Raw genomic sequence first — 24,597 nt, 5'->3', positions numbered from 1 at the left:
AAAGTCTTCATAGATGGCAGTATTATAAGCATTGACATTTAATTACATTGATTTCCTTATAATAGCCAATTTAGATTTAGCCTAACACACATTAGATAAGATAATCATGTTAGGCATATTGAACATTATAATTAATAATAACAAGTTGTATTAGTACTTCACCTTCTATGTTCATAACAAACCCCTAAAGGGCATTGCTTATTTGTGAATTTTCTTCACTGTCAATGATATTAAATGTTTTCTGACTGAACTGTCTGTTTACTCCGAAGAGTGTAAAAGGACACGTTTGTTTTCACAGATTTTTATGTCCTACATTAAAAAAAAAACAGATTATCTTATTCCCACATAATTAAAATGCCATTATTATTTAATTTCATATGATATATTGTCCAAATAATTATTAGCACACACAGACACACACACACACCATGTAACACGTCCTCTGGTGGATACAGGTAGGAATTACAAGCATTTTTGCAGTTCATGTCCACCTGAGGGCGCCAAATACCACTAAATCCTGCGCTAAACACGAATTCAAGACAAAAAACATCTATATTTTTTTTAGACCGTCCAATCTTGAATACCAATATAATTACACTTTGCTCACATTTTTAGCCATTTTGCTCACATTTTTCCTTAAACTGTACATAAAGAGGCACGGCGGCGCACATGATGGCCATATATATGTTCAATTTTATATTGTTTATATTTAAGAAAAAGTCACATCACAAGTTATTCAGTTAATTTAATGGAAAGAAACTATTTCAATTTTCTAAATAAAATAAAATTGTGTGAAATTAGAATAACTCTGAACAACAATACTTGGTAGAGACACATGCTTTAATTTATTTAATGTTTAAAAGCACGGCCAACAGTGAAGACGTTGCACCAAAAATAAAATTAAAATAAATACAGACGCTGGAGGAAGGTTGCACAAATAACAATTCAAAGAAAAATAATTAAATTATTAAATACAAATGAACAGGTCAAAAATACAAAAGTTAGTGTTTTAATGTACAGATTTCACATTAATGGTTTCACACAAAGGGAAATGCCACAAGTTTTAAGAGAGACCTAAATTGAATCAGTTAAATAGTTCTTTACATTTGGAAACGCAATGGTAGTTTTGAGACTATTGTGGCTTTTTGCAGCACTTTGAACTTGTAATTATTGACCATGATTAAAAAAAAAAATTTTGGACTGGAAATATTTGGACAGTTTCAGAGCTTTTGTTGTTGTTTTATCTCTGTGTTAGAACCTCTTCGAGCTATAGCGATTGGTTTAGTTTAACACTGGACATGTTCAAACTGTGCAACTTAATCTTGGATAGTTCAAATATTTCTGGGCCACAGAGGAGGATCTGCATATCTATTTGCTGCAGTACCTTGCATGTCCACAGCAAGGCGCCTGTGAGTGATGGCGTTGCGGTGGTTCATGCAGTTTCTGTTAAAAAAAGACACAATATTCACATTTCATTGGTGGTTTATCTGCGTTTCTGGTTTAAAAAGTGACACATTGACCTGATTGTAGCGCATTGGTGGTCTAGAAAAGTTTGGCCACAATTTGTGATTTGAAATGTATTCATGTTGACAACTCACTCTTGTGAAGTAAATTAAAAATAACATTTTAGTAAGATATTGGTATTCTGATCATCAGTCCTTGTCATCTGATCATATGATTCATATTTGTTGACCCACATATTCTGTACTCATCACATCAAAATTGGGACTAAATTAGAACCTGAAATAGACCAGGACCAACCAGGACCAAACCGGGGCAAGTGTGATTACAATTACAGGTCAAACAGTTCTTGCAAATCACTAAAAATATTTCTAGTTTTAGAGTGAGGTGTCAACATAAATATCCACTTTCTATACATCCACAAATGTATTCAAACTGTTACCCTGTGAGTCTTGTCGTATTCACATTGTTTGAAAAATCAAGCCACTTCAGCCGGTCCTGATGAGGGCAAGGCACCCAAAATGAAAACAAAACTCCAGCACCGAGACCGCCCCTTTAAGAGACGAGTTATCATGGCACACAAGATAAAGGCTTACATTACGGAATTTAGTCCAAAATGTTCGCTTTCCTGTTCAAAATCGTGAGTACTTCTGTGTTTTAAGTGCGTCATGCATCTGTGCGCCTCCATCAATGTGTCCAGGAGTGTTGCATTGTGGTTAATCCAGTCTCATTTAATCTGGTTATCTAATACTATAGTCTTTGAGTGTTTTTAGTTGGTCCGTAGTGGTTAGACTCGTAGCTGGGGTCCGGAGGCTCCGGTGAGGGGCGTGTTTGAGCTGCAGTCGTAGCCCAGATCCACCACCAGGTGACTGGGGAAGGGCTGGGCCTGCACCTGCCTGTCCCGGAAACTCTGGATGTAACTCTGGAAAACGAAAATAGAAAAAATAGAGGTAGTTACAAGTAATAATAAAGTAATATCAGTAGCAATAGTAACATAGTAGTTGAGTTAATTGTATAAAATATTGCCTTTTAGGCAACTTTGTAAAACGATCTAATTTAAATTTTCTGAAAAATTCAAAAGTGTTTACATTTGCCTTAAATATTTTATATTCAAGTTTAAGTTACTGGTGCTCAATTTAACAGGCAAATATTATGCATTATTTGTATTGTTATTAGCTTTTAGATATGCTCTTGATTACCTTTAGTTTGGCAGCTCATATTTTAGAACTAAAACTATTTTTCTAAATAACAAACATAGTTATATTTGGAGCTCTGCTGTTTAACTCAGGACTACCTATATTTTAGTGCCATCTACTGCCTACAGAGGAAATTACAAACAGTTTAATACAAACATTTCAGCGCAAGTCAGACTGGCCTGTTAAAGGAATTATGGAGGATTTTTTGGCGCCAAATCTGAGTCTCTTTCCTCGTGGCGTGGACAGCCGAGTAGTTCATTCACATGTCAATCATAGAACGCACCTACCACTCACCTGCAGCCTCATCGGTTCGTCCCCATGAGAGCAGCACGTTTCCCTGTGTCTAAGCGCATGGATCTATCATAATATAGTTCCCTCAGTGTATGGGACAAAATTAAGACAGAGGAAGACAGTTCGAGCTGGCTCAGAAGAGATGGAAATCTACAGAGACGAGAGATGCGATCCGTCGCGCTGATAAACAAAGGCACGTGTAGCAGCGAGGCTTTTATGTGCGTCCACACGGGGGGAGTGCACATGTGCACTTCCGCTTCAGTTCTCAAATCAGCGAAAAATCCTCCATTATTCCTTTAACTCCCTGGTCTCGCAACATAGTTGTACTGATCGTGATTAAATGGGAGAAATTCACAGAATGAGTCTAGCAATGATTTATGGACTCAAAAACAGCACAGAAGATTCTCAGAGTCACGTAGAGTGATTTTGATCATCAAAGAGGGGAGAGGATGGTTAAAAAAGATTTTTTTGGCCCGTAGGCTTTACCAGACAGGAGAGGAAAACGCAAAATGAGAGAGAAGGGAGGAAATGTAGCAAATTATCGGAGAAGAGAATCGAACTCACAACACTGTTGTCAGCTGTGCCCTAACCAATGGACCACCGGGCAGCACAGGGAAAGCATTTTCTAACAGGGATTCATCAAACTAGTGTATGAAACTAAATGCTACTCTGGGTGTTTGATGAGGGAACAAAGTTAGAACATGTTTAAAAGCTTAAAAAAGTAAATTTTGTCCTTCAAATAACACATTATGCCTTCATTGTAACATTGTTGGTCTTTAAACATGCTCTTGAGTGCCTTTGCTTTGGGATCTCAGGAATACGTCATAAGGCGCTGGTACAGCTGGCAGCCCGGTGTAAACGCTCTCTCTTCTTTCTCACGCTTATTGTGCTTTATCTCCTATATTTTGTAAATATAGTTAGTATATTTTTTCTATTTTACTGTACGATAGGGACACGCGCTGGAATAGTTTTTTAATTCAACTGTTTTTGACTTTTTTTCGGCTGGATTTGTGCGTTTTTCGTTGCGTTCGTTGTGTTGTTGTGACGTGAGCTAGCTCCGAGCGAGCCCACCAGCCCCCCCCCCCCCCCCCCCCCGCGCCCTCCGGCCGCGCTAAAGTACGGCGTGTCGTCGGTACACGTTTATGTACATGTTTATATGAAAGAGGAACTTCACGAACGATCGGGACACGCACTGGAATCGCTTTAAATTAACTTGTTTTGACTTTATTCGGCTGGATTGAGTGTTTTCGTCGTGTCGTTGCGATGTGTTTTGGCTCTGAGTCCCCCGGCTCCGGCCCTGCCCTCCGGCCGGCGCCGTACCGCGTTTACACAAAGGAGGAACTCATGAAACTGCGGAGAACAGTCGTCTTACCCGGAGATCGCCACGTTATCCCGGCGGACATCCTAAGGAAAACGCAACGAGGCAGACGGCTGGACGTAAACTCCGAGAGAAGAGAGGGACAAACAGGAAGTCGGTTCCCGCCGTAGTCATGGGTAATGTGAGGTCCCTTCAAAATAAAATGACGGAAATAGCGAGCCTCATGCGGTCCCAGAGGATTTATAGGGACAGCAGCGTCTTGATTTTCACAGAGACCTGGTTAACAGCAGAAATGCCAGACTCTATTGTAGGTTTGGACAATTTTCATCTGCTGCGGGCGGAGAGAACGAGAGAATCCGGGAAGAAAAGAGGTGGAGGTCTGGCGGTGAATGTGAACACGAGCTGGTCCAAACCCGAACACTGCACAGTGAAGGAGCAGCTATGTAACAAGGATATTGAACTATTGGCTATTGGCATGAGGCCATATTATCTGCCCCGGGAGTTCTCACATGTGATTTTGATCGCAGTCTATGTGGCCCCGTCTGCCAATGCTGAAGATGCTTGTGAAGCACTGCTCTCCTGCACTTGTAGGCTGCAAACACAGCACCCACAGGCTCTCTTCCTCATCTCTGGTGACTTTAACCACGCTTCTCCCTCTTCTGTTCTACCAACATACACCCAGTATGTTACCTGCCCCACCAGAGAGAATAGAACATTGGACTTGTTTTTTGCCAACACCAAGGAGGCTTATTCTTCTTACCCCCTCCCTCCCCTGGGCAGCTCGGACCACAACCTTGTACATCTGAGGCCTGTGTCAGCCTGTGGTGTCCCGTGAGGTGAGGATGTGGTCTGCTGAGAGCGAGGAGGCTCTGAGGGACTGCTTCAGCACCACTGTCTGGACTGAGCTTTATGACCCACATGGGGAGGACATCAACACCATCACAGAGTGCATCACGGACTACATCAACTTCTGTTTTGAGAACATTGTTCCCTCCCGGACGGTGCGGTGTTTTCCAAACAACAAGCCATGGATTAACCGTGAACTGAAGGCTCTGTTGAAGGAGAAGAAGAGAGCCTTCAGGTCAGGGAACAAGGAGGAGCTGAGGACTGTGCAGAAGGAGCTGAGGAGGAAGATCAGGCAGGCTGAGGCCGGCTACAAGAGGAGGATGGAGGAGCAGCTGCAGCAAAAGAACATTCAGGGAGTGTGGAGGAGCCTGAAAACCATCTCGGGCTTCAAAATCCCCCCTGCCCAGACAGAGGGGGATCTACAGTGGGTGAATGATTTAAATGCTCACTTCTTGAGGTTTGATCAGTCACCCACCCCTCCCCCTGCACAGCTGCATGCTCCCTCTTCCACAGCTGGACAATGCCCTGCATCTGTTCCTCTTCGCTTATCTGCCCCGGACCATCAGCTCCCCACTTCGCCTGGACTCACCCATCCCCCCAGCACACGGTCCCCCTGCCAACCACTGACTGTCACAGCAGCACAGGTGAGGAGTGAGCTGAAGAGGATTAAAGTGAGGAAGGCAGCAGGACCTGATGGCATCAGCCCCAGGCTCCTTAAGTCCTGCGCAGATGAACTGTGTGGAGTTATGGAGCATGTCTTCAACATGAGCCTGAAGCTGAGGGTGGTACCACAGGTCTGGAAGACCTCCTGTCTGGTACCTGTGCCTAAGACACCGCGCCCCAAAGACCTCAACAGCTTCAGGCCAGTGGCTCTCACGTCCCACCTGATGAAGACACTGGAGCGGCTAGTCCTGGACCACCTCCGCTCCACCGTGAGCTCAGCCATGGACCCGCTGCAGTTTGCATATCGGTCTGGCATCGGAGTGGAGGACGCCGTCATCTCCCTGCTGCACCGCTCTCTCTCTCACCTGGAAAAGCCTGGCAGCTCTGTGAGGATTCTGTTCTTCGATCTTTCCAGCGCCTTCAACACCATCCAGCCGCTGCTCCTGAGGGACAAGCTGGAGATGGCTGGTGTGGAGTATGACCTGGCAGAGTGGATCCTGGACTACCTCACAGACCGACCCCAGTTTGTGAGAGCCCGGAACTGTGTGTCTGACACTTGGACCTGCAGTGTGGGGGCGCCCCAGGGCACTGTCCTCGCGCCCTTTCTCTTCACCCTTTACACTGCAGACTTCAGACATGACACGGACAGCTGTGTCCTGCAGAAGTTCTCTGACGACTCTGCCATCGTCGGACTCATCACGGACGACGATGACGCGGAGTACAGAGGACTGGCGCAGGACTTGTGGAAGATTGAATCTTAGCCCTCCATTTCTGTTTAGAGAAGGTATTTCTTTTTTAACAAAAATAGCTTCCTTGACTCCTCTTTCAAACCATCTTTTCTCCCTGCTTAAAACCTTCACCTCACCGTCTTCAAACGAGTGATTAGAGGCTTCAAGATGGAGATGCACGGCGCTCTGTGGTCCTGAACTTGTATTTCTTCTGTGCTGATAGAGCCTCTTGTGTAGAGGCTGTTTCGTCTCACCTATGTAACGTTCTTCACAGCTTTCTTCACTGCATTGGATCGAATAAACTACATTGCTCTGTTTTTGAGTCGGCAACTTGGAAGATTCAATCTTCCTGTTATTTATAATGGGTTACTGAACCCCTGGAAAGGTAGAAGACCAGGACCAGGACATTTAGATGCTAATCAGGTACTCAGGGTGGTTGAGCCAGGGTCTCACAAAGACAAAGAGGATTCTAATAGCCCATTAAAATTCTGAATAGGCTAGCTCGGTAGATACAAGGGGGGAGTTTCTGTTGAAACAAACAACTCTTTCTACTTCAGGAAGGCTCCGCCCAATGGGTGGGTCTTACCACAGAACAGTATTAATATCGGAGTTCTCGATCTAAATTCTTTTATTGACAATGACTCTTGGATGAGAGTCGAAACGTCTATTTTTTCTAACTGAGTCCAGATGACTACAACTGAAGCTTTTTTCTACTATGGAACACGCCTGGACGAATGAGGGATTACACCGACAATTCTGTCATATGTGCAATTGCTGTTGGAATTCATGTGCAATTCATGTGCAATTACTGTGAAATTCATGTGCAATCTATGTGCTGTCGTGACACATATTCATGTGCAATTACTGTCGGGATCACATGCAATGGTATTTATTTATGTATTTATTTGTCTATGTGAGTTTTTATTTATTTATAGGAGATCTTCTACTGAAAGTGTTTTTCAGACTTCCTATAAGTGATCTGTTCTTCTGTATCTACCTCTGTATCTACCTGCGTTGCACCAATGAAATTTCCCCATGTGGGACAATAAAGGAATATCTTATCTTATCTTATCTTATCTTATCTCATCTTAGAACACAAAAGAATGCACATGTATAGAAAATACATTTGCATACATACACATCAGCTGGACTCCTTATACTCTACTGGCAGAAGTGGGCTGCCAAGTAGGCCAAAAAAGGCTAGCCATTAAGCAAGCTATTCAGGGCACTCCAATGTAAGCACGCCATTGTAACAAAGGCAATTTGACCAGGGAAATGCTCAGACCGAGTCTGGCGATTATTCTTAAAAGTCTTAGTCTTAAACTGCAGAATTTCGACCTCTGACATCACAGTCCAGGGAACATTGAGACGGAGAATTACTGAGGCTCAGAGCAAGCCTTTTGCATAATATATGTGACTCGCCACGGCAATTGTCGGACCATGTCGGCCTCGGTGAAACTGAGAAAAACAGCATTTTACTTTTTTTTCCCCAAATTTGTGATTTTCATTTTTTTGCAGAATGTGTTAGTTGAAGTTATGAATAAGCCCCTGTGTGCTTCAGATAACACTATTGGTTGTCTTAAACGTATACATTAAGCTGTTAAAAATGTGGAGTTTTCGGGTCTTTTTCCTGCTCTCCTGGGGGGCGTCACCTTTTTCTAGCCAACGTGTTGTTTACATTTTCCACCAATCAGCTGTGATCCGCATGGCCAGCTGAGTGCTCCGTGTTTTCATCTCATTACTCCAGACCGTCTGCAGAGCACAGTCTTCAGAGCTTACATTTCCTGGACTACATTGCAACGGAACTGTTTACTCAGGTACACTTTTACTTTACTACTAAATTATTGCTTTAACGCTGTGTTTTAAGGCAGTCTCGTGATCACTTTAGAATCTTACTTGTCTGCTCCGGTGGAGCTAATGCTAAGCTAACATGTTGCTTCAGTGCACTCTGCAATACGGGGTGGGTTGGCCCGTGGGCTGTGTGGGTCGTGCTTTGTGTCTGTTTTATGGTGCTAAACCGGCTGTTACCCCCACAGCCCGGAGCTAAACGCAGCTATTCGGAGCTAAGTTGTAAGCTAAACTTTGCTATGTTATCGGGTTATTTTTCGGCGTTTTGTCTGTACAAATTATATACTTATGTAGTATTTCTTGACCCGTGGGTCGTGCTTTGTGTCTGTTTTATGGTGCTAAACCGGCTGTTAGCCCCACAGCCCGGAGCTAAACGCAGCTATTCGGAGCTAAGTTGTAAGCTAAACTTTGCTGTGTTATCGGGTTATTTTTCGGCGTGGGTTGGCCCGTGGGTTGTGTGGGTCGTGCTTTGTGTGTGTTTTATGGTGCTAAACCGGCTGTTAGCGCCACAGCCTGGAGCTAAACGCAGCTATTCGGAGCTAAGTTGTAATCTAAACTTTGCTATGTTATCGGGTTATTTTTCGGCGTGGGAAGAGAAAAAAACTACAACTCCCGATACCACTTCTGGTCACGTGGCTTACGTACGTCGCACGTCACGCACGCGCTGCGTCACTCGAACCAATCACGCGCTTGCCTGGCAAGCGCGAGAGACAACAGGATGGCTGAACCAGGTAAGCTTTGCGACTAAAACACCCGCTTTTAATCACTTTAATGTGCGCCGGTTTTAAACTCGAGTGTATGTTTATGTTTTGGTGTGCTGTTCTGCAAGTGTTTTGCTTTTACGTGCAGTGTTATCTCAAGTGAGCTAGCTAGCATCGCTAGCCGAGGGCAGATGTCCCAATATCTCCGCGTTTTGCATCTTAAATACACCGTTAACGTCACAATGTGAGCTGTTATCTGTGAAGCGTGTTATTCCCATATTACTGTTAACCCTAATCCTTTTATCCCCCTTTTCAGAATTGGCAAAGACACCCTGACTGACATGACCTGTCTCTACATGAAGTCTGCTAAGGAGCGTGGTAAGTGTAAAACATTATTTTGGTGATTTTCATGTTTTAATGATTAGAGTATAATTAACCATAAGCAACATCTGTTTTTCAGGTGAGCCTGCAGTTTGTACATCAAGCTTCAGATCACTGTGGAAACAGCTTCTCCCACACATCAGAAGCTGCAGGCCACGCACAGATCATCAGATTATCAAGCGAGCATACATGAAGACCAGGGTTGACACTTTGGAAGACATCGCTGAGGTTAGTTTATATTATTTGACTACTGTAATGTGTAAACATTAGCCTGGCAAAACTTCAGTGCTGCTCTCTGTTCTGCTTAAGATATGTTTCTTCTGTTCTCATTTTTTTACATTGTCGCCCTTGTCATCAGGGAGTGGAAAACAGCTCTCCTGAGTCTCACCTCAGTATCCCACAGCTTGTTGGAACGGCGGATGGCGTGTTTGTCAAGAACTTGGACTGGTAGAAGCATCTGAGTCCCTTCTTCAGACGGCTTCCAAAGATCAAGAGTTATCAGCACTTCAGGTATTTATATTGAAACTCTCACATTGTGTTTTATGTGAAATAGTTAGCCATTTCTTAAATGTCCTGTTATTTGTTTACAGCTTTGATGCCAAGAGCCGAGAGTCACAGCACAGAAGAGTGCACAGACGAAGAAGAGGATGAGGATGTGATCTCTGATGTAATTGGACTCTGGTGGTGTACATATCATATCTATTATCTCATATCTCATATATTCAAAGCCATGGACCCGTTGCAGTTCGTATACCTGGCCCTGGTATCTGTTTATAAGAGTTCTTCTATTAAGAGTGTTTTTTAAACTTCCTATAAGTCACTGTCCTTTCCCGGACAGTCCTTGCGTTGTAACATTAAAGGCTCTTATCTTATCTTATGTTGTTTGTGTTGAATCATTCAGTGCACCATTGTTGGTGCACTGAATCACCTGTGAATTATGTTTATCGACAAATGCAATGAACCCTATTCTCATTCTGATTCTTTGATTCTATTCAGGGCCTTTTGTAATCCAAGTATTTCCATTTTAATATAGTAACTTCTAATTCTGATTCAAGTCCAGTTACCATCAATAACAACACTCCTCTTGAGTCTTCAGTGACAGCTGTAGGGGGAGGTGGTGTCAGTGTGACAGGGGGGAGGGCTTATCTCAATGAGATGCAAATGAGCTCCGCCCCCTGTGACTCTGGGCTCACTCCGGTGAGAAACTTTGGAAGCCGTTTTCTCAGTGAATGGGTTTGAGAGTTGTATACATTCAAATGACCACAACTTACTCAAATATTATCAGATCTACAAGAGTGAGACATCATTGGAAAGCTTTGAATTCACACTTTCAGAATCTGAATAACTCAAAATGTCTCCGGGTAGACATGTAACTGGATTGGCCACGGTCAGTCACATATGTCCTTAACCAATCCAGGACCAGGAACATTAGCAGTTCAGATGTTAAATGAATCCCATACATTTCAGAACAGTCTTAACTACAGGGTTAAGGAGCTTTTACACAGACTAAGACACCAAGGAGAGAGGGACATCTCTGAAAGACATTATATGACTTAAATAAGTGCAGACATAGTGATTTGCATCTGTGACTATTCAAATTTAGTTTCATATGCAGTTAGGTCTTACAGGTGAAAGCACGTCGGTGTCGTAGCGGCGGATGGGGTTGGGTTTCCTCCTGTACACTGGCTCGGCAACTGCAGCCATTTTCCCCTGGCTCGTTGCCCCGGCCGCCGTCGTCTTCTTCTTCTTCTTGTGACGATTGCGGTCGTCTCTCTGCCTGATCCGCATCACCTGCATCCTCCGCTGCTGCCGACTGATGATCACTGAAGAAGAACACGAAAGGGTATTAATCCAGAACTACAACAGGACTAAACCAGGACTAAACCAAGATTAACCGACGGCTAAACCAGGACTACACCAGGTCTAACCCTATCTGGTAGTAGTAATCAAACATCCCACACTCACCTTTAGTGTGCGAGTACCCCTCTGCGGTGACCTTCCACTGCACCAGGACCCCGAGCACGGTCAGAGCGGGCCACACCCCCAGAATCACCCACGTGACCCAGCACACAGGCTGGCCCGGCGCCGCCTTCAGCCTTTCAAACACGTACAGGACCAAAGCGAACAGCTCCACAAAGTAATCTGCCGCCACCGTGATCACAGCCGCACCGAACGCTGCCGTGGACAGAGTGGTGAAGAGACGCTGCCACTGGAGAGTAAGGACCGCGAACAGCATGCCCAGGCCCAGGAGGATGCCCAGTGGGATCTGGAGATGACAGGAACGTTTCACAACAAATCACAAAATCTGAAATGCCGCTGGAGCGAGTGTTACTAAGGCTGGGATGAGACACAATATTAGGGATGTGCGGTATGTGTGTGTGAATGGGTCCTCCATGTACAGCGCTTTGTTGAGGCAGAAGTGGATACATCCTCGTGGATCATTTTAAAGCAAACTTTGAGTATGAACAGCACCACATGGTCTGTGGGTGAGTTAGACGTGTGTATATTTGATTGCATTTTTCTCTCTTTTTTTAGACAAAGTTTGCCACTGGTTATTTATTCGCATCAATATTGGTCTAATCACTACAAAATAAACCTGGGACAATTTTTGAAGTGTGTTCTGTCAGCAGCACGCAATTACATAACTCTTTCACACCATTAGCATTGAATAGATTCAGAAAATAAGCTATTATGCATATCTTGGCATATTAAAAAAATCTTTGTATTTTTTTACTTTTATGAACCAATCTTCATCTTAAAGTCACAAACTAGTCCTCTGAAGACAGTGAGGGGAAGATTCTAAGCCGGAGAAGATGATTTAAGTAAAGGAGGCTATTTTTGTTAAAAAAAAGAGAAAGAATCCCTTTTAAATTTACCGGTAATATACATCAGGCCTGGTCATTCTGATGCTAATCAGAATGCTCATCAGTGATGAGGGAGCTGCAGCCAGCTAACAATAGTATTTCTATGGCCCTTTACAGGGCTGTTAGGGGAACAAAGAAGATTAGTTTCAGGTTAAACTTAAAACAATGCAAACTAATAGATAAACAGGACAGGCTATAATCAGGAGGTTCTGCCCGGTGGGCAGGGCTTACTCAGCTAGAGTAGGATAAACATCCTCAGAGTTTCACAGAGTAGCTCCACAGACTGAGAATGACTCCTGGATGAGAGTTGAAACAGTGACTACCACTGAATATTTTTCCACTATGAACTACTTACTATATTCAATAAAATGTAAAGAATAACATTTACCCAAACAGATCTGGGCGGGGCGTTGGACAGCTCCTCCATGCCCACAAGCGTTGCTACAGCAACAAGCAACCCGAGCAGCAGCCCGACCATGAAGAGGCCGACAGAGCGCACAAGCATAGTAACCAGGCCGCAGAGGGTCCCTATGCCCAGCCCGATGCCCACGGACGCCTCCACGCTCAGCTGAGTGTCCAGGACGCGCTCCTTATAACACAGCATGAAGATGACGACGGAGCCAAACATAAGGCCAGTCAGGAACATCACCGCTTTGAAGCACCGGTATCCTGTAGAACATAAACTACATCATTGTACTGTATAACTACAGCACAAAAACAACATCAACCAACATTATGGTTAACATAAGACTGTATTTGTCCTTTTTTGGCTTTTGGCTCTTCTGAGCAGTGTGGACCAGATCTGAGCCAGGATCCTGGGCAGCTGGGGCCTGGCTCTTGGGCCCCTGGTGCAGATTTGGCCACTCTTCTAATCTATATAGACTATATAGTGTCACAAAACATTACTTATATAAGGTCAACACTTTCCATACTGCCCTATAATCTGTGTAATCATGAAGTCAAAGTCATTAAAGCAGGTTCATACTAAGTCAGGATTAAAGTCCAGAACTGACCAAAGAAGCAGTAGATGATCCCAAAGAGGCAGCACATGGAGCAGACCACGGACGGGACCACCTTGTACCGGCCTGGAGAGTCCAGACATGGATCCAGAGAGTCCGGCCTCACCACGGGGTTCACCAGCGCCGGGTCTAGGGGCTCCAGGGTAGTCTCCATGGCTATGACCGGTCAGAGTCACAGGGTCAAAGGGCAGGAGAGGAGGAGATTCAGGAAGTGCAGATCAGGACGGAGGCGATGGACAGGGGGCGCCATTGAGCTCCAGCCACGAACACACCTGAGAAGAAATAAAAAATGTTTATTAGGTTTCTTAGATGCAAAGTATTAGACTATAACTATATATATATATATATATATATATATATATATATATATATGTATGTTCATTGTAAACTGCAATATTGAAAGTGACATTCAACCATAACAAGCAGATCTTAATGTTTTTATTGTTGAATATTTTATTTTTTTAACCCCACCTTTATGACTCTGAGTCGGCATTTTTAAAATAATTGATTTGTGTATGTTTGAGTAATCTAGTACTACTTCAAACAAAATACAAGTTTATAATAATGTAATGAATAGCTCATGAAAGTAAATTTTACATAATTTCCCCTTCCAATAATGTCCCCTTTAAAGGCATAAACACCTCAAAGGTTGAACATAAAATAAGTCACATCACTGTCCCACAGAGACATTACTCAAAACATTACCAGTCACAAGTCCCAGGTTTGTTTCCCAGACTTCAGTAAATGAAGGGGACAAGCCAGGTTTAACTTAACTCAGGTTAGCTCCTTTTCCATTTCAGAACTATTTGGTTTTACTTGCACCAGAAGTTAAACAATGACTTCACTCTTCTCCATATGTCATTAAATCAAGAAAATTGAATGAGCACAAATTAAAGTTAAGAGTTAAATGTACTGTATGTGGTGCAATCCAGGCTGCATTGTTCTGCATTACAAACGTATAATGAGAAAAGACAAAATATCATAGGGGAAAAACAGCAGCAGCAGCTTAAAGAACAATACTCTCCATAAAAAATACATTTATATTAATCACTTATCATGACTTGCTTTATTCCTGCTCAACATTTGGGAATATCATTCATGAAGTGTCCTTAAGTGAGAGCAGATCGCCTGGTCTCCACTTTAGGTCGCGGTTCATCTGTTCATGATGGAACTCACGTCGACTGAACCTTTCTCTTATTCATGGTCGTCGGTCTCTGGGTTTCCTCCTGTCCTGCCTTGACCTTCTGCTCCAGAGTCAGCCCAAAGATGAGCGCCATGACAAACATCCCAAATATACAAGATGGACGGACAATACTTTATCTAAGGGTTGCCACAAGTTTGGGGAATTATTTGAAGTAGTAATTATTGCAATTTATGAAGTGCTTTTCAACACTGAAAGCCGGTGAAGTGTCTTGCCTAAGGACACAAGGTAACTTAAAGGTTAAAACAATCTCTGACCTGAGTAGCAGTGGGTCTAGTGGTGGCAGGACAGTCGTGTAGTGTTAGAATGCAGTAGTAGTAACAGTGAGGGCAACACAATATTGGAAATGACTGTAATATTTCATATATTTTTGATAGAATACAATCATTTGACTTACAACAAAGCCAAGATTGGATTAAGACTAATTTAAATCTGAAATCTCCCCTTTTCATTTAAAATCACACATTTTTATTAAGAAAAAACAAAACAAAAAACAGTGTCAGACCAGGACATGGGGCTCCTCAGGACAATATTCAATGAATCCAATTGGTTGAATCCAATTTGTCTTTGTTCAGTCTCCAATAGAAACGTCCTCATCCCTCTATTGCTGACGGCAAAGAGTTCACCAGAGGACAAACAACTTCTTCTCAGATCTCACTCCACAGACAAAGCAGCCGACAGGAGAGAAAAGGTCTGTCTGGGCTTGTTCTAGGACAGACATTCTAAAAGCTCCATCTACAAACCAACAAGACCGAGACTCACCAAATGAATGGGTCAGAAAAAGTTAAAATAAAATAAAATTAATTAAAATAAAATAAATAGCTAAACGGATAACTCATTGCCAGAATGTATATCAGGACTAAAACTGTTTCACAACATAATCTAATTAAAAATTAAATCACATTGCTCCACTTCTGTGTTTTTACTCTTCTGATACTCAAGCCTCAACTAAGGCACATTCTATCAGACCATTACCAGGATAAAAGTTCATAGTGTAATATAAAGGTGATATCGCTGCTCCTTTGAGGTTATTTACTGTCCATTCACTTTTTGTGCAATCCTTGAACCTCAACTAAGACATTTACACGTTTTAGCACATTTCTGGTGATGGAGAGTAAAAATACATTTTTGTTTCTTTCGTCTCAAATACTCATAAACACAAAAACATGTCTGCTCCTCAGTCTTGTCCGCACTTCCCGTCTGCTGGATACAGACACACTTGAGGACACAGAGAGAGCCAATCAGAAGGCAGCGCACAGCCCCATAGCAACAGTCTCTCCACTCCGGCCGAAGAGCCAATCAGAGAGCAGCATTCGGGCCATGTGACGGGAAAAAGACGATATCAACAAGTGAGAGATGAAGAGAGACATGAGGATTCAAAGGTTGTTTAAAAGATCTCAAAAAGTAATTTTGTTTTCAAGTAATAGCAGTATTTGTAATAATAAAGGTGGAGAATGAATTACTTTGTGCAAATATGGTTTTGAAGATAAGCAAAGCATAGAACATATATTTTTTTTTAAAACAATAAATGTGGATATAAAGTGATAATCCTGCACTTTTCTGTTAATTTCACAATCCATTCACGTTTTGTGCAATACATTTACAGGCACATTAAGCACAATACTAATCAATATTGCCCACCCTGAATACTATAGGAGGAACACAGACTAGCTGTAGTAATAATTGTACTTGGCAGCAACAGAAAGGTCTCATACTATCAATAGAAGATAGTGACATTTTTAGCATTTCTCTGTCTTTGTGGATACATTTTACTAGTTTTAGTAAGTGCAGTGAATCATGATCATTTTTATATTTAGGCGTCATTCAATCTTAATGTTCCACCTTAATGTTATGTAAATGCCATGTGGCCTGGAGCCTTGGCTCGGCTTTTCGGCAGTGAAAAACAACATTCCCAAAGCGACAGCAGCAGAGAAAGAGGAGCGAAAGAGAGGAAAAAGGGGGGTAGAGGGAGAGGAGAGAGAGTGGGGGACAGATTAAGACAGAAGCGGAGGAGAAAGGGAGAGAATGATAACAGAGGGGTGAGAGAAGAGAAAGGAGGAGGGAGTGCAGAGAGAGAAAGGATAAAAAAAAGAGAGGAGAGGGGGGATGGGTGAGGACAGAGAAGGACATTTCACTGAAAATCAACAGGGAAAGAAGTGAAGGGGGGAAGAGATGGGGCAGACAGAGGGGAGAGAAGAGAAAAGGAAAGACATACAGAAAGGAGAGAGGGTGCAACAAGTTCAATAAAGAGGGAGTGGAGAAAGGGATGTGAGGACAGGAAGAGGGCAATAGGAGATGAGAGGAGGTGAAGTGGGGTGAGTGTGCTTGGAGCGACCTAAATGAGCAGTGATTGTGTCCTGACCTGGTCCAGTCTGAGCTGAACCAGACACAAAGAGTTCTGCCTCAAAGGTCAGTGTCATTTAGCACGTTTTGCACAGTTAGTCCATGACACAAGTTAGATTTGTGTAAATCTGAGTGGCGTTCTGGACATTGTAGCTCGATCAGCACTTGTTTTCTTAGCCTTTGTCATCAGAGGTACATAGCACAGACCGGAATACACACAATCGCAATGTCTTAGGGTTCATGTCTCACCTCATGACTCTTCTTTCAACTCTCGAGCTTCTTCTTTAGTCAACAACACTGTCTTTTGATATTTATTACTGCTCTGGGTTTGTGCAGCATTTTGTAAACTGTTTCGTTTATTTAAAGTGCTATATAAATGAAGTGGATTTGGATTTGACAATAGAGCAGAATTAAACAGAAAAAACGACTTCTTAAACTGTGTATTTGTGTAATGTGTGTTTAGATATAGAATACCAGCAGCATTCGTTTTGTTTTCATTGAGGCTGGTTCTTCTGATCGTGATGTTGTGAATGAGTTTGTTTGGAGCCAGATCTCCTGCTGCCGTCCTCCTGTTCCTAGTGTTTCATAAGCCTGACTCATTTAGGTTTGTTTATGTGTGATTATATATAGTCTACGCCTCTGCAGTCTGAGAGGGAGAGAAAGAGAGGATGGATATGGAAAAGGAGCCGACAGGTTTTACCTCCGGGCACACGGCGTCGCCTGTTGTCCTGGCAATGGGGCTGAGAATAGATTAAGCTTTTTGATTTTCTTAAAAAAACAAACACATTGCGTTTGATATGAGTTTAATTTAGTCGGCGAAGCTTGTGTGACTCTCTGGGAGATTTACTGTTTTTGAAAGAAATATTAAAACAATAAATCCACAAATGTTTCTCCTTCTCAGAATCAGAATCAGAAAAGGTTTATTGCCATTGTCAATGAACAGAATTCAAAAACATAGGAACTTGTCTTGGTGATTTGGTCCAACGCAACTAAAACAATGAACAATGATAAAACAACCTATATCAGTCAAAAAGTAAAACAATTTAAATCTGCAATAGGATAAGAATAAAAATAGGCTTACTATGTACACAAATTCACAGTTGAATTTACAGATGTCGTGCAGAAAGTGATTAAATGATGGTTAAAGTGTTCTCAGTGTCACTTTGAAACTAGCTCCACAAACTCGTCATATTACTCTTAAAGCCAAACATCGTTCCAACTGACAACAATCACCCCTTTGAAGTTGAATGATGGCACCACTTTCCGAAGCCATTGCAGAAAAATCATTTTACTTTTCCTTATTTATACTGAGGTCAACAAAAGGTCATGGATGTGGACAGACTCAAGCTGATCATCGGAACAATTAGATATCAATTAAAAATTAATTTGCACTGGGGCCACAGCCTTCTTGGAACTGTGATTAATTTAGCAAACATTACATTCTCTTTGCACCTGAACCAAACCAAACCAAACCAAGAGTGAAACAGGCGCAATGAACTTCTCTTGGTGGAACAATGACCAAACCAGGTTCTACATCTACACTACAGGGACAACTTGACAGCAGCAGTAGTATATTTGTGGTACATCTCCAGAACTCGATAATGTATGTGTGTAAATCAGAATATTTCACAGAATTCTCCTGAGCCTCTGAGTCAGAACCACGACTGACGACAACGTGACGACGAGAATCACACAACGAGGGGCAACGTGCACAGCGGCTCAATGAGGTAAGAACAAATATGACTGAATTCACGGAAATTCTAGGACGAAAATGGTTTGAGCTTCTTTTTAATACAAGGCGAGTGGAGCAATTTAACGTCTACATCAGGGGTCCCAAACCACTGGGCCGGGGCCCAAAACCGGGCCGCGGGCCATCTGCTACCGGGCCCCAGAGGCAAATGTATTTGTTTATTTTTTTAAAGTCTGTTGCTAAGTCTCAATATTATATGTGTTTTAATCATGAAAATATAGAGCCAATTAATCTAATAAACAGCAAACATAAGTAATATGGTATTTTAAAAGTTATAGAAGGGTTTGTACGCATGTCACACTGTTGTTACTGGCTCTGCCCCTTTCAACTGGTCCTCTTGAGGAAAAAGGTTGAGGACTGGTCTACTTTACATATACACTGTCTTTTGGCAAGGCACTTTGAATTATTTTGTGATTTTGAGTGTTTCAAAAAAACAAATAAAATAAATAAATGAATAAACATGGCACTAAACCTGGACTACAACAGGACCAAACAAATCTACTACTGGAGTAAACCGAGCTCAAACCACAAGTTAAGATACTTGAAGCAAATACAAACAGTAACAGATATTTGATTATCGTTCTAATAAAATTGCACTTAGAGTAGTTTAATTAAGTTCTACTTGAGTAATATATTGTGGAGTGTAACATGCTCTTATTTGAGTAAATCTATGAATGACAAATGCTTTTCCCTTTAAATATGAATTGATTTGAACATTGAACTCACAATTACTCTTTCTTGTACAGTAGCTCTCCCAAATACTTTTTTACTCAGTTTTGACCACTGGTTTGTCCTTCTATTTGAGTAATATCCTTTGGAAGTAACTGTACTTTGACTTGGCTCACAAAGTACAAGAGCATGAATTGTGTCATTGTGTGAAAATGCCAAACGGACACAAACTCGTGACAAGACTTTTTCTGGTGTAACACTTAAAATCGAACGTGGCCAAACAAACGAGGAGTCAAAGATAAAACGTGTTGAAGAGGTGGAGACAGCTGCTCCTCTGACTTACATAAGAACAACACTGGTCTGACTCATGGTTCAAGATGAGCAACATCCAGCTACAAGCTGCTCTTTAATAAAAATGTGTATTTATTTCACAGGCATCGAATACTTGCTCAAGCATTTGGAAACAGAACCAGTCCAGACCCAGCAGGTGAAATAAGAGGGGGGACAACACATTGATTACCATAAAAAAAAAAATTAAAAGAAAGTTTATTAAATTAAGCAATGTATGTGTTAAAAAGTGTAACGTTGAATAATTAATTCCCTTAATATCTGCCATATTTTCTCATTTCTAAAAATTGTTTTTACTAGCTTTACCTGCAAATAACACCCAAACACATAAGATTATTTAACATTTTATTTTAAGAGGAACACATCATGTTTAAATGTAATTTGGACTAATATATGGAACAAATTATAATAAAACTGAACCAATCATTTATCAAGTCACCTAGCAAAATATAATTATATTTTACTCAATGAGATTTTATTTGTTACATGACGGTTTGGTAATCCATTAGTGGGAATGAAAATTAATTGAATAAACATTTCAAAAGAAACATTGTTAGGGCTATGCCATTAATTATATTTAAATCAAATAAATATCTAATTGTTATCATATGTTGTCATATTCATAAAAATGGGTTTTTACTAAGAAAGTAAAATATATTTATTTTTTGCCATGTTGACCTCCATACCTAAAAATAAACAAAATGTTTGAGGACCAATAGACTTATTGGTAAACAAAAATGTAATTTTTAAAATAATTGAAAAAGAAAGGGAGAGATTGTCCTCAGCACATGTTTGATCAATAGAGACACTGGTGCTGTACAAACGTGTCGGCTCCATGTGATGGCACATGTGCGCACCATCACACGTGTGCGCCATCACGTGGGCACAAAAATCAAAGATATATATTGACAAAAGTCTAATCAATTTCAGGTTTAAATGGGAGAAGCCAGAGGTTGTATCATGAGACACAATTAAAGCCTGAAGAGGGGTTATTACAGCAGACACTAAAGCACATACTGTATGTACTGACGCTATTAGTAGTTAGTAATTAGTAGTTAGTGGTTAGTAGACATACTCACTTTCTACTTCAACTTGAGCAATATCATTTTAAATTCTGAGTATAGGGATGGGCTATTTTGACAAAAAATATATTTTGATATTTTGGGAGATTTCCTTAAAAACAATGTATTTACTACATTTATTACAATCCATAAAAATCTGCTCATGGATATATTTAATAGTATTGTATTTTAGAAAATAGTTCATACTAAAGAAATAGCCTTTACACTGCAAGTTTTGTATTCTTTGCTGTTTCTGTAGCGCTGGGCATTTTAACACAGGTTCATTTGGAGCAGAATTTAAACGATTCTGTTTAAATCTGTTTAAAGTTGTTTATGTTGAGGAAATTAATATTGAAAGCCATTTTTATTTGTTTTTATTAAGACTGAAAACTAAAAATCAATCGTGATGTTTTCATTTGTTCATTATTTCTTCTTATCACCCGTTTCTAAATGTTTCTTACTTATAGCCAAAAACGACTATGTTGATGATATCATTGATGACTGACCGATTGTTCCTCTCAGGACAATATATGGACCTCTATAAGCTCATTCACTGTGGGACGGTCGAGCGCGCAGTTCACCTGTGCAGTTACTGTGCTGACACAGTATTCCTCTGATACATGCAGTAGAAATCCTGCATGAGGTCGAAAAGGCGGTTAATCCGGAGCGTGGCAGGCTTCAGTTCAATCTCATTATTTTTGTGTGTCGTTTCACAGACGAGATTGGGATTAACAGATGCTCACAGACGGACCACCACCATTCAAATGTCACCAGAACACCACGACTACCGTATATAAACTTCAGACTGGAGAACGTAGAGTGAGCAGGAGCCTGTATTATCCAACACAACATCTGCAGATTAACTAGAGACACTCGACCTGCTCCAGCTCAGTCAGACTCAGGACATGAGAGGGCATCTGATAACCCAAAACAGATATGATGCCTTATTGCCAAACTGAATAGCTTTTGTCATGTGAAATGCTATTTTTATTGATTTTTAAAGGCTTCTTCTTCTTCTGCTTCTTCTTCTTCTAATAGAGTCTCAGTGTCTGCAGTTCTTAGGGGAGGGACGCTCAGACGAATATCAATGAACCACCATTAGTGAGCCAACACTCAAACACTCACCGCAGTGAACTTAATCCTGGTTTACCCCTGGTCAGTTACAGTAGTTCAGTCTTAGTTTTGTCTTGTTAGGTTTCTACATTACTTCAGACACTGTGGCTGGTTTGGTCAAGTCCTCATCCTGGTCTAGTCCTGGTCTAGTCCTGGTCCATCTGTTCTTAGTATACTGGTTTTGTTTTAAGCATTTCTACACAGACAATGATTACACTTGCTGCTAGTTGAATCATTTCCCATCTACTTTGAGCTTGAGGCAGTTGCTACCAAGAACAGAGGAACAAACAAACATCTTAACAACACAATTGGCTGTTATGGAAATAGTGAGGCAATTTGTAAAATAGGCTTTATAAATTATTCAAGTTAGGTTGCCCTACAAGTGCTACAGTTACATCAAGGTTTTCATTCTCTGCCCCTGTTAACAGTAAAAGTACTTCAATGTAGCACTCAATCAAAAGATTGGACATTTCTCAGCAGCAGATATGTTGAATTATTGCTAAGCTACTTATATTATGATTTATTGATTGGCAGGCAATGGTGAGGCCATTTTGTTAGCCTGCATAACTACTACTTCATAACATGCTCCAATTTACCCATAATAGGTTTTTCCATTGGATCACAGCCTCAAAACCCTTAGGCCTGACTCGTTTTGGACCAGACCGTTCACAAAGCCACGGTCCCAGCCTCCATTAAGCGCACATGACCCCGATTCATCCTTTACGCGCACCGCTTTCAACCCAAAATAGGCCTGCTTTGATCTATTTCATTTATTAGATGTTTGATAGGATAAACCCGGGGCCGGTGTCCGCGCGCGCGTCACAGCAGGTGCCCGGAGACAAAAGGACAGAGCGGATAAAGCGCGTGCACTCACCTCCATCTTCAGCATTTGCGCTTCACATGATGATGCCGGCGGTGGAACATCCAGAGCCCGGCGCGTGATGCCAGCGGAGGCTCGGCTGGCTCTGTCCGCTCTACGGCGCGCTCATGTCGGCCAACAGCTGCTGCGAGGAGCCTGTGTGTGCGGTGCTCGGAGCTGGATGAGGAGCGATTGGGCGGTGGATCCGAGTGCAGTAAATGCCGTTTCCGTGGAGGAGGAATAACCGGCGAAGCGGTTACATGGCGCGGTTTTAAAGGGCCGGGCGGACGCGGGGACGCGCGGAGGAGTTGCGCGGTGCGTGGGGACACATCACATCACGCCGCTGGAAGAATGACACTTGTCTGAGAACAGCGGCCTGTGGATCTGATGGAATGAAAAACACCAGCTGGAAACGCGCACAGCGCCCACTAGTGGACGGACATGAGAACTCGGCTGCTCTGTTGAAACAAATGAGCTTATTCTTTACTTCCCTATGAGCTTAAATTAATACAATTGATTATATGATGAGGACTTAACATTCTGGTCAGAATACAATTAGCAAACAATAAAATGTTAAACAATAATAACATTAACGGCCCAATCCACAAACAACAGAGAATTATGTAACTTGCTTACAGTTTTTTTTGGATTGCTTACACACTAAAATTAAAAGTAGTACAATATTAGCAAGACCTTACAATCAAGAAGCAAAACAGCAGCCCATGTTTGCAAAACTACAAGCACATTGTCAACCTCACTCTTGTTGCAAAACTCTACACACAGTGATTTGCAAAACACTAAACACACTTAACATACATTACACACAAAAATCTATCATGAAGTCACTTCCTTGTGATACCAAAGCACTGTCAAATGACCACACAGGTTCAAAACAGTCATCATGGGTGCAAACACTCCTTTGCTTCATTGTAGACACAACAATCAGGTGTATAAGCACTATAAAAAGCAACACTCTGCTCTGGTCCAGACCTGGTTTCAGCAACATCAAATTTTCACTCTCTTTTTTCTTCCACCATACTCTCCATTCCTCAACCCTATAGAAGAGTTTTTCTCGGCATGGCGGTGGAAAGTATATGATCTCCGTCTCCAGGCTGAGGTCTCCCTCATCCAATCCATGCAGGAGGCATGTGACCAGATGGAGGGAGCAGCAATCCAAGGATGGATTAGTCATTCAAGACGTTTCTTTCCGAGATGTCTTGCGAATGACAACATTGCCTGCAATGTGGATGAAATTCTCTGTCCTGATCCAGCTAGGCCAAGAGACAATGTCTAGTATTTGTTTTTGTTTTTTACTTACAATACCTAAAGTGACGTTTTGTTCTAAATAAATGAGTTTCTTCAGTCTGCAACTTTGGTCTTGTGTAGTGTTTGGTGAATTTACATTTTACAGTAATTGTACTTTGTTGATACTCTAATCATAGGGAAATAGAACTGCTAAAAGTGTTTTAGGTTTATCACAGCAGAGTGTAACTCGTGCAGAGTGTAGTAATGTGAAACGTGTGTTTCATATGGTAACAAAGTGTGTTTTTTAAAAAGAAGTGTATAGTTTTTACAAGAGTGTTTAATTTTGCAAAGGATCCGTAGTGTTTTGCTAATTGGGTGTGTGGTTGTGCTAATTGTGTGTAGTGTTTTGAAAACCGTGCTGAAGCAATCCTAAAAAAAACTGAATATTTGGGTTGAGAATGCATTACTTTTATTAGAAAGTTACAAACTTGTTTGAAGAATTTTACATGCTTAATCTACAAACATTAAGCTCGTAAAAAACAAAGATGTTCTGAACCAGAATGTGCAAATGTAGTTTTACCAGTGGTGGCTGGTGCCCCGCCTAAGGCCCAAAGTCACTGGGATAGGCTCCAGTCACCCGCGACCGAAAGGAAACAAGCGCTAGAAAAAGGATGGATGGATGGTGGGGCAAA

General features: G+C 41.7%; 1 protein-coding gene across 1 annotated transcript; it reads right to left on the bottom strand.

Annotated features, from left to right (window-relative positions):
• Positions 1 to 1,835: 1,835 nt before the first annotated feature.
• tmem198ab (transmembrane protein 198ab) lies at positions 1,836 to 22,820 on the bottom strand. Its single transcript, XM_072437330.1, has 6 exons — positions 22,676 to 22,820; positions 13,311 to 13,588; positions 12,686 to 12,966; positions 11,399 to 11,699; positions 11,060 to 11,256; positions 1,836 to 2,383 (listed from the first exon to the last, which is right to left on the bottom strand). The coding sequence occupies exons 2-6, from the start codon at positions 13,468 to 13,470 to the stop codon at positions 2,249 to 2,251; spliced, it is 1,074 nt and encodes a 357-aa protein (XP_072293431.1). The 5' UTR covers positions 13,471 to 13,588; positions 22,676 to 22,820; the 3' UTR covers positions 1,836 to 2,248.
• Between the last annotated feature and the right edge of the window lie 1,777 nt (positions 22,821 to 24,597).

Source organism: Eucyclogobius newberryi, unplaced genomic scaffold (assembly GCF_026437365.1).
Source record: "Eucyclogobius newberryi isolate DKJ021-1_F unplaced genomic scaffold, fEucNew1.0.hap1 SCAF_1, whole genome shotgun sequence".
Taxonomy (NCBI): domain Eukaryota; kingdom Metazoa; phylum Chordata; class Actinopteri; order Gobiiformes; family Gobiidae; genus Eucyclogobius; species Eucyclogobius newberryi.
The sequence above is the reverse complement of the archived record's forward strand: the minus strand, read 5'-3'. Positions and strand labels throughout refer to the sequence as shown.

What these genes read in the sequence shown, in the direction of transcription:
- tmem198ab (XM_072437330.1), bottom strand. Translation starts at nt 13,470, where the DNA reads ATGGAGACTACCCTGGAGCCCCTAGACCCGGCGCTGGTGAACCCCGTG. An exon ending in GATCATCTACTGCTTCTTTG is followed by an intron (nt 12,967 to 13,310) that starts GTCAGTTCTGGA and finishes TATGTTCTACAG; the next exon opens with GATACCGGTGCTTCAAAGCG. An exon ending in ACACCGACGTGCTTTCACCT is followed by an intron (nt 2,384 to 11,059) that starts GTAAGACCTAAC and finishes TTCGTTTTCCAG; the next exon opens with AGTTACATCCAGAGTTTCCG.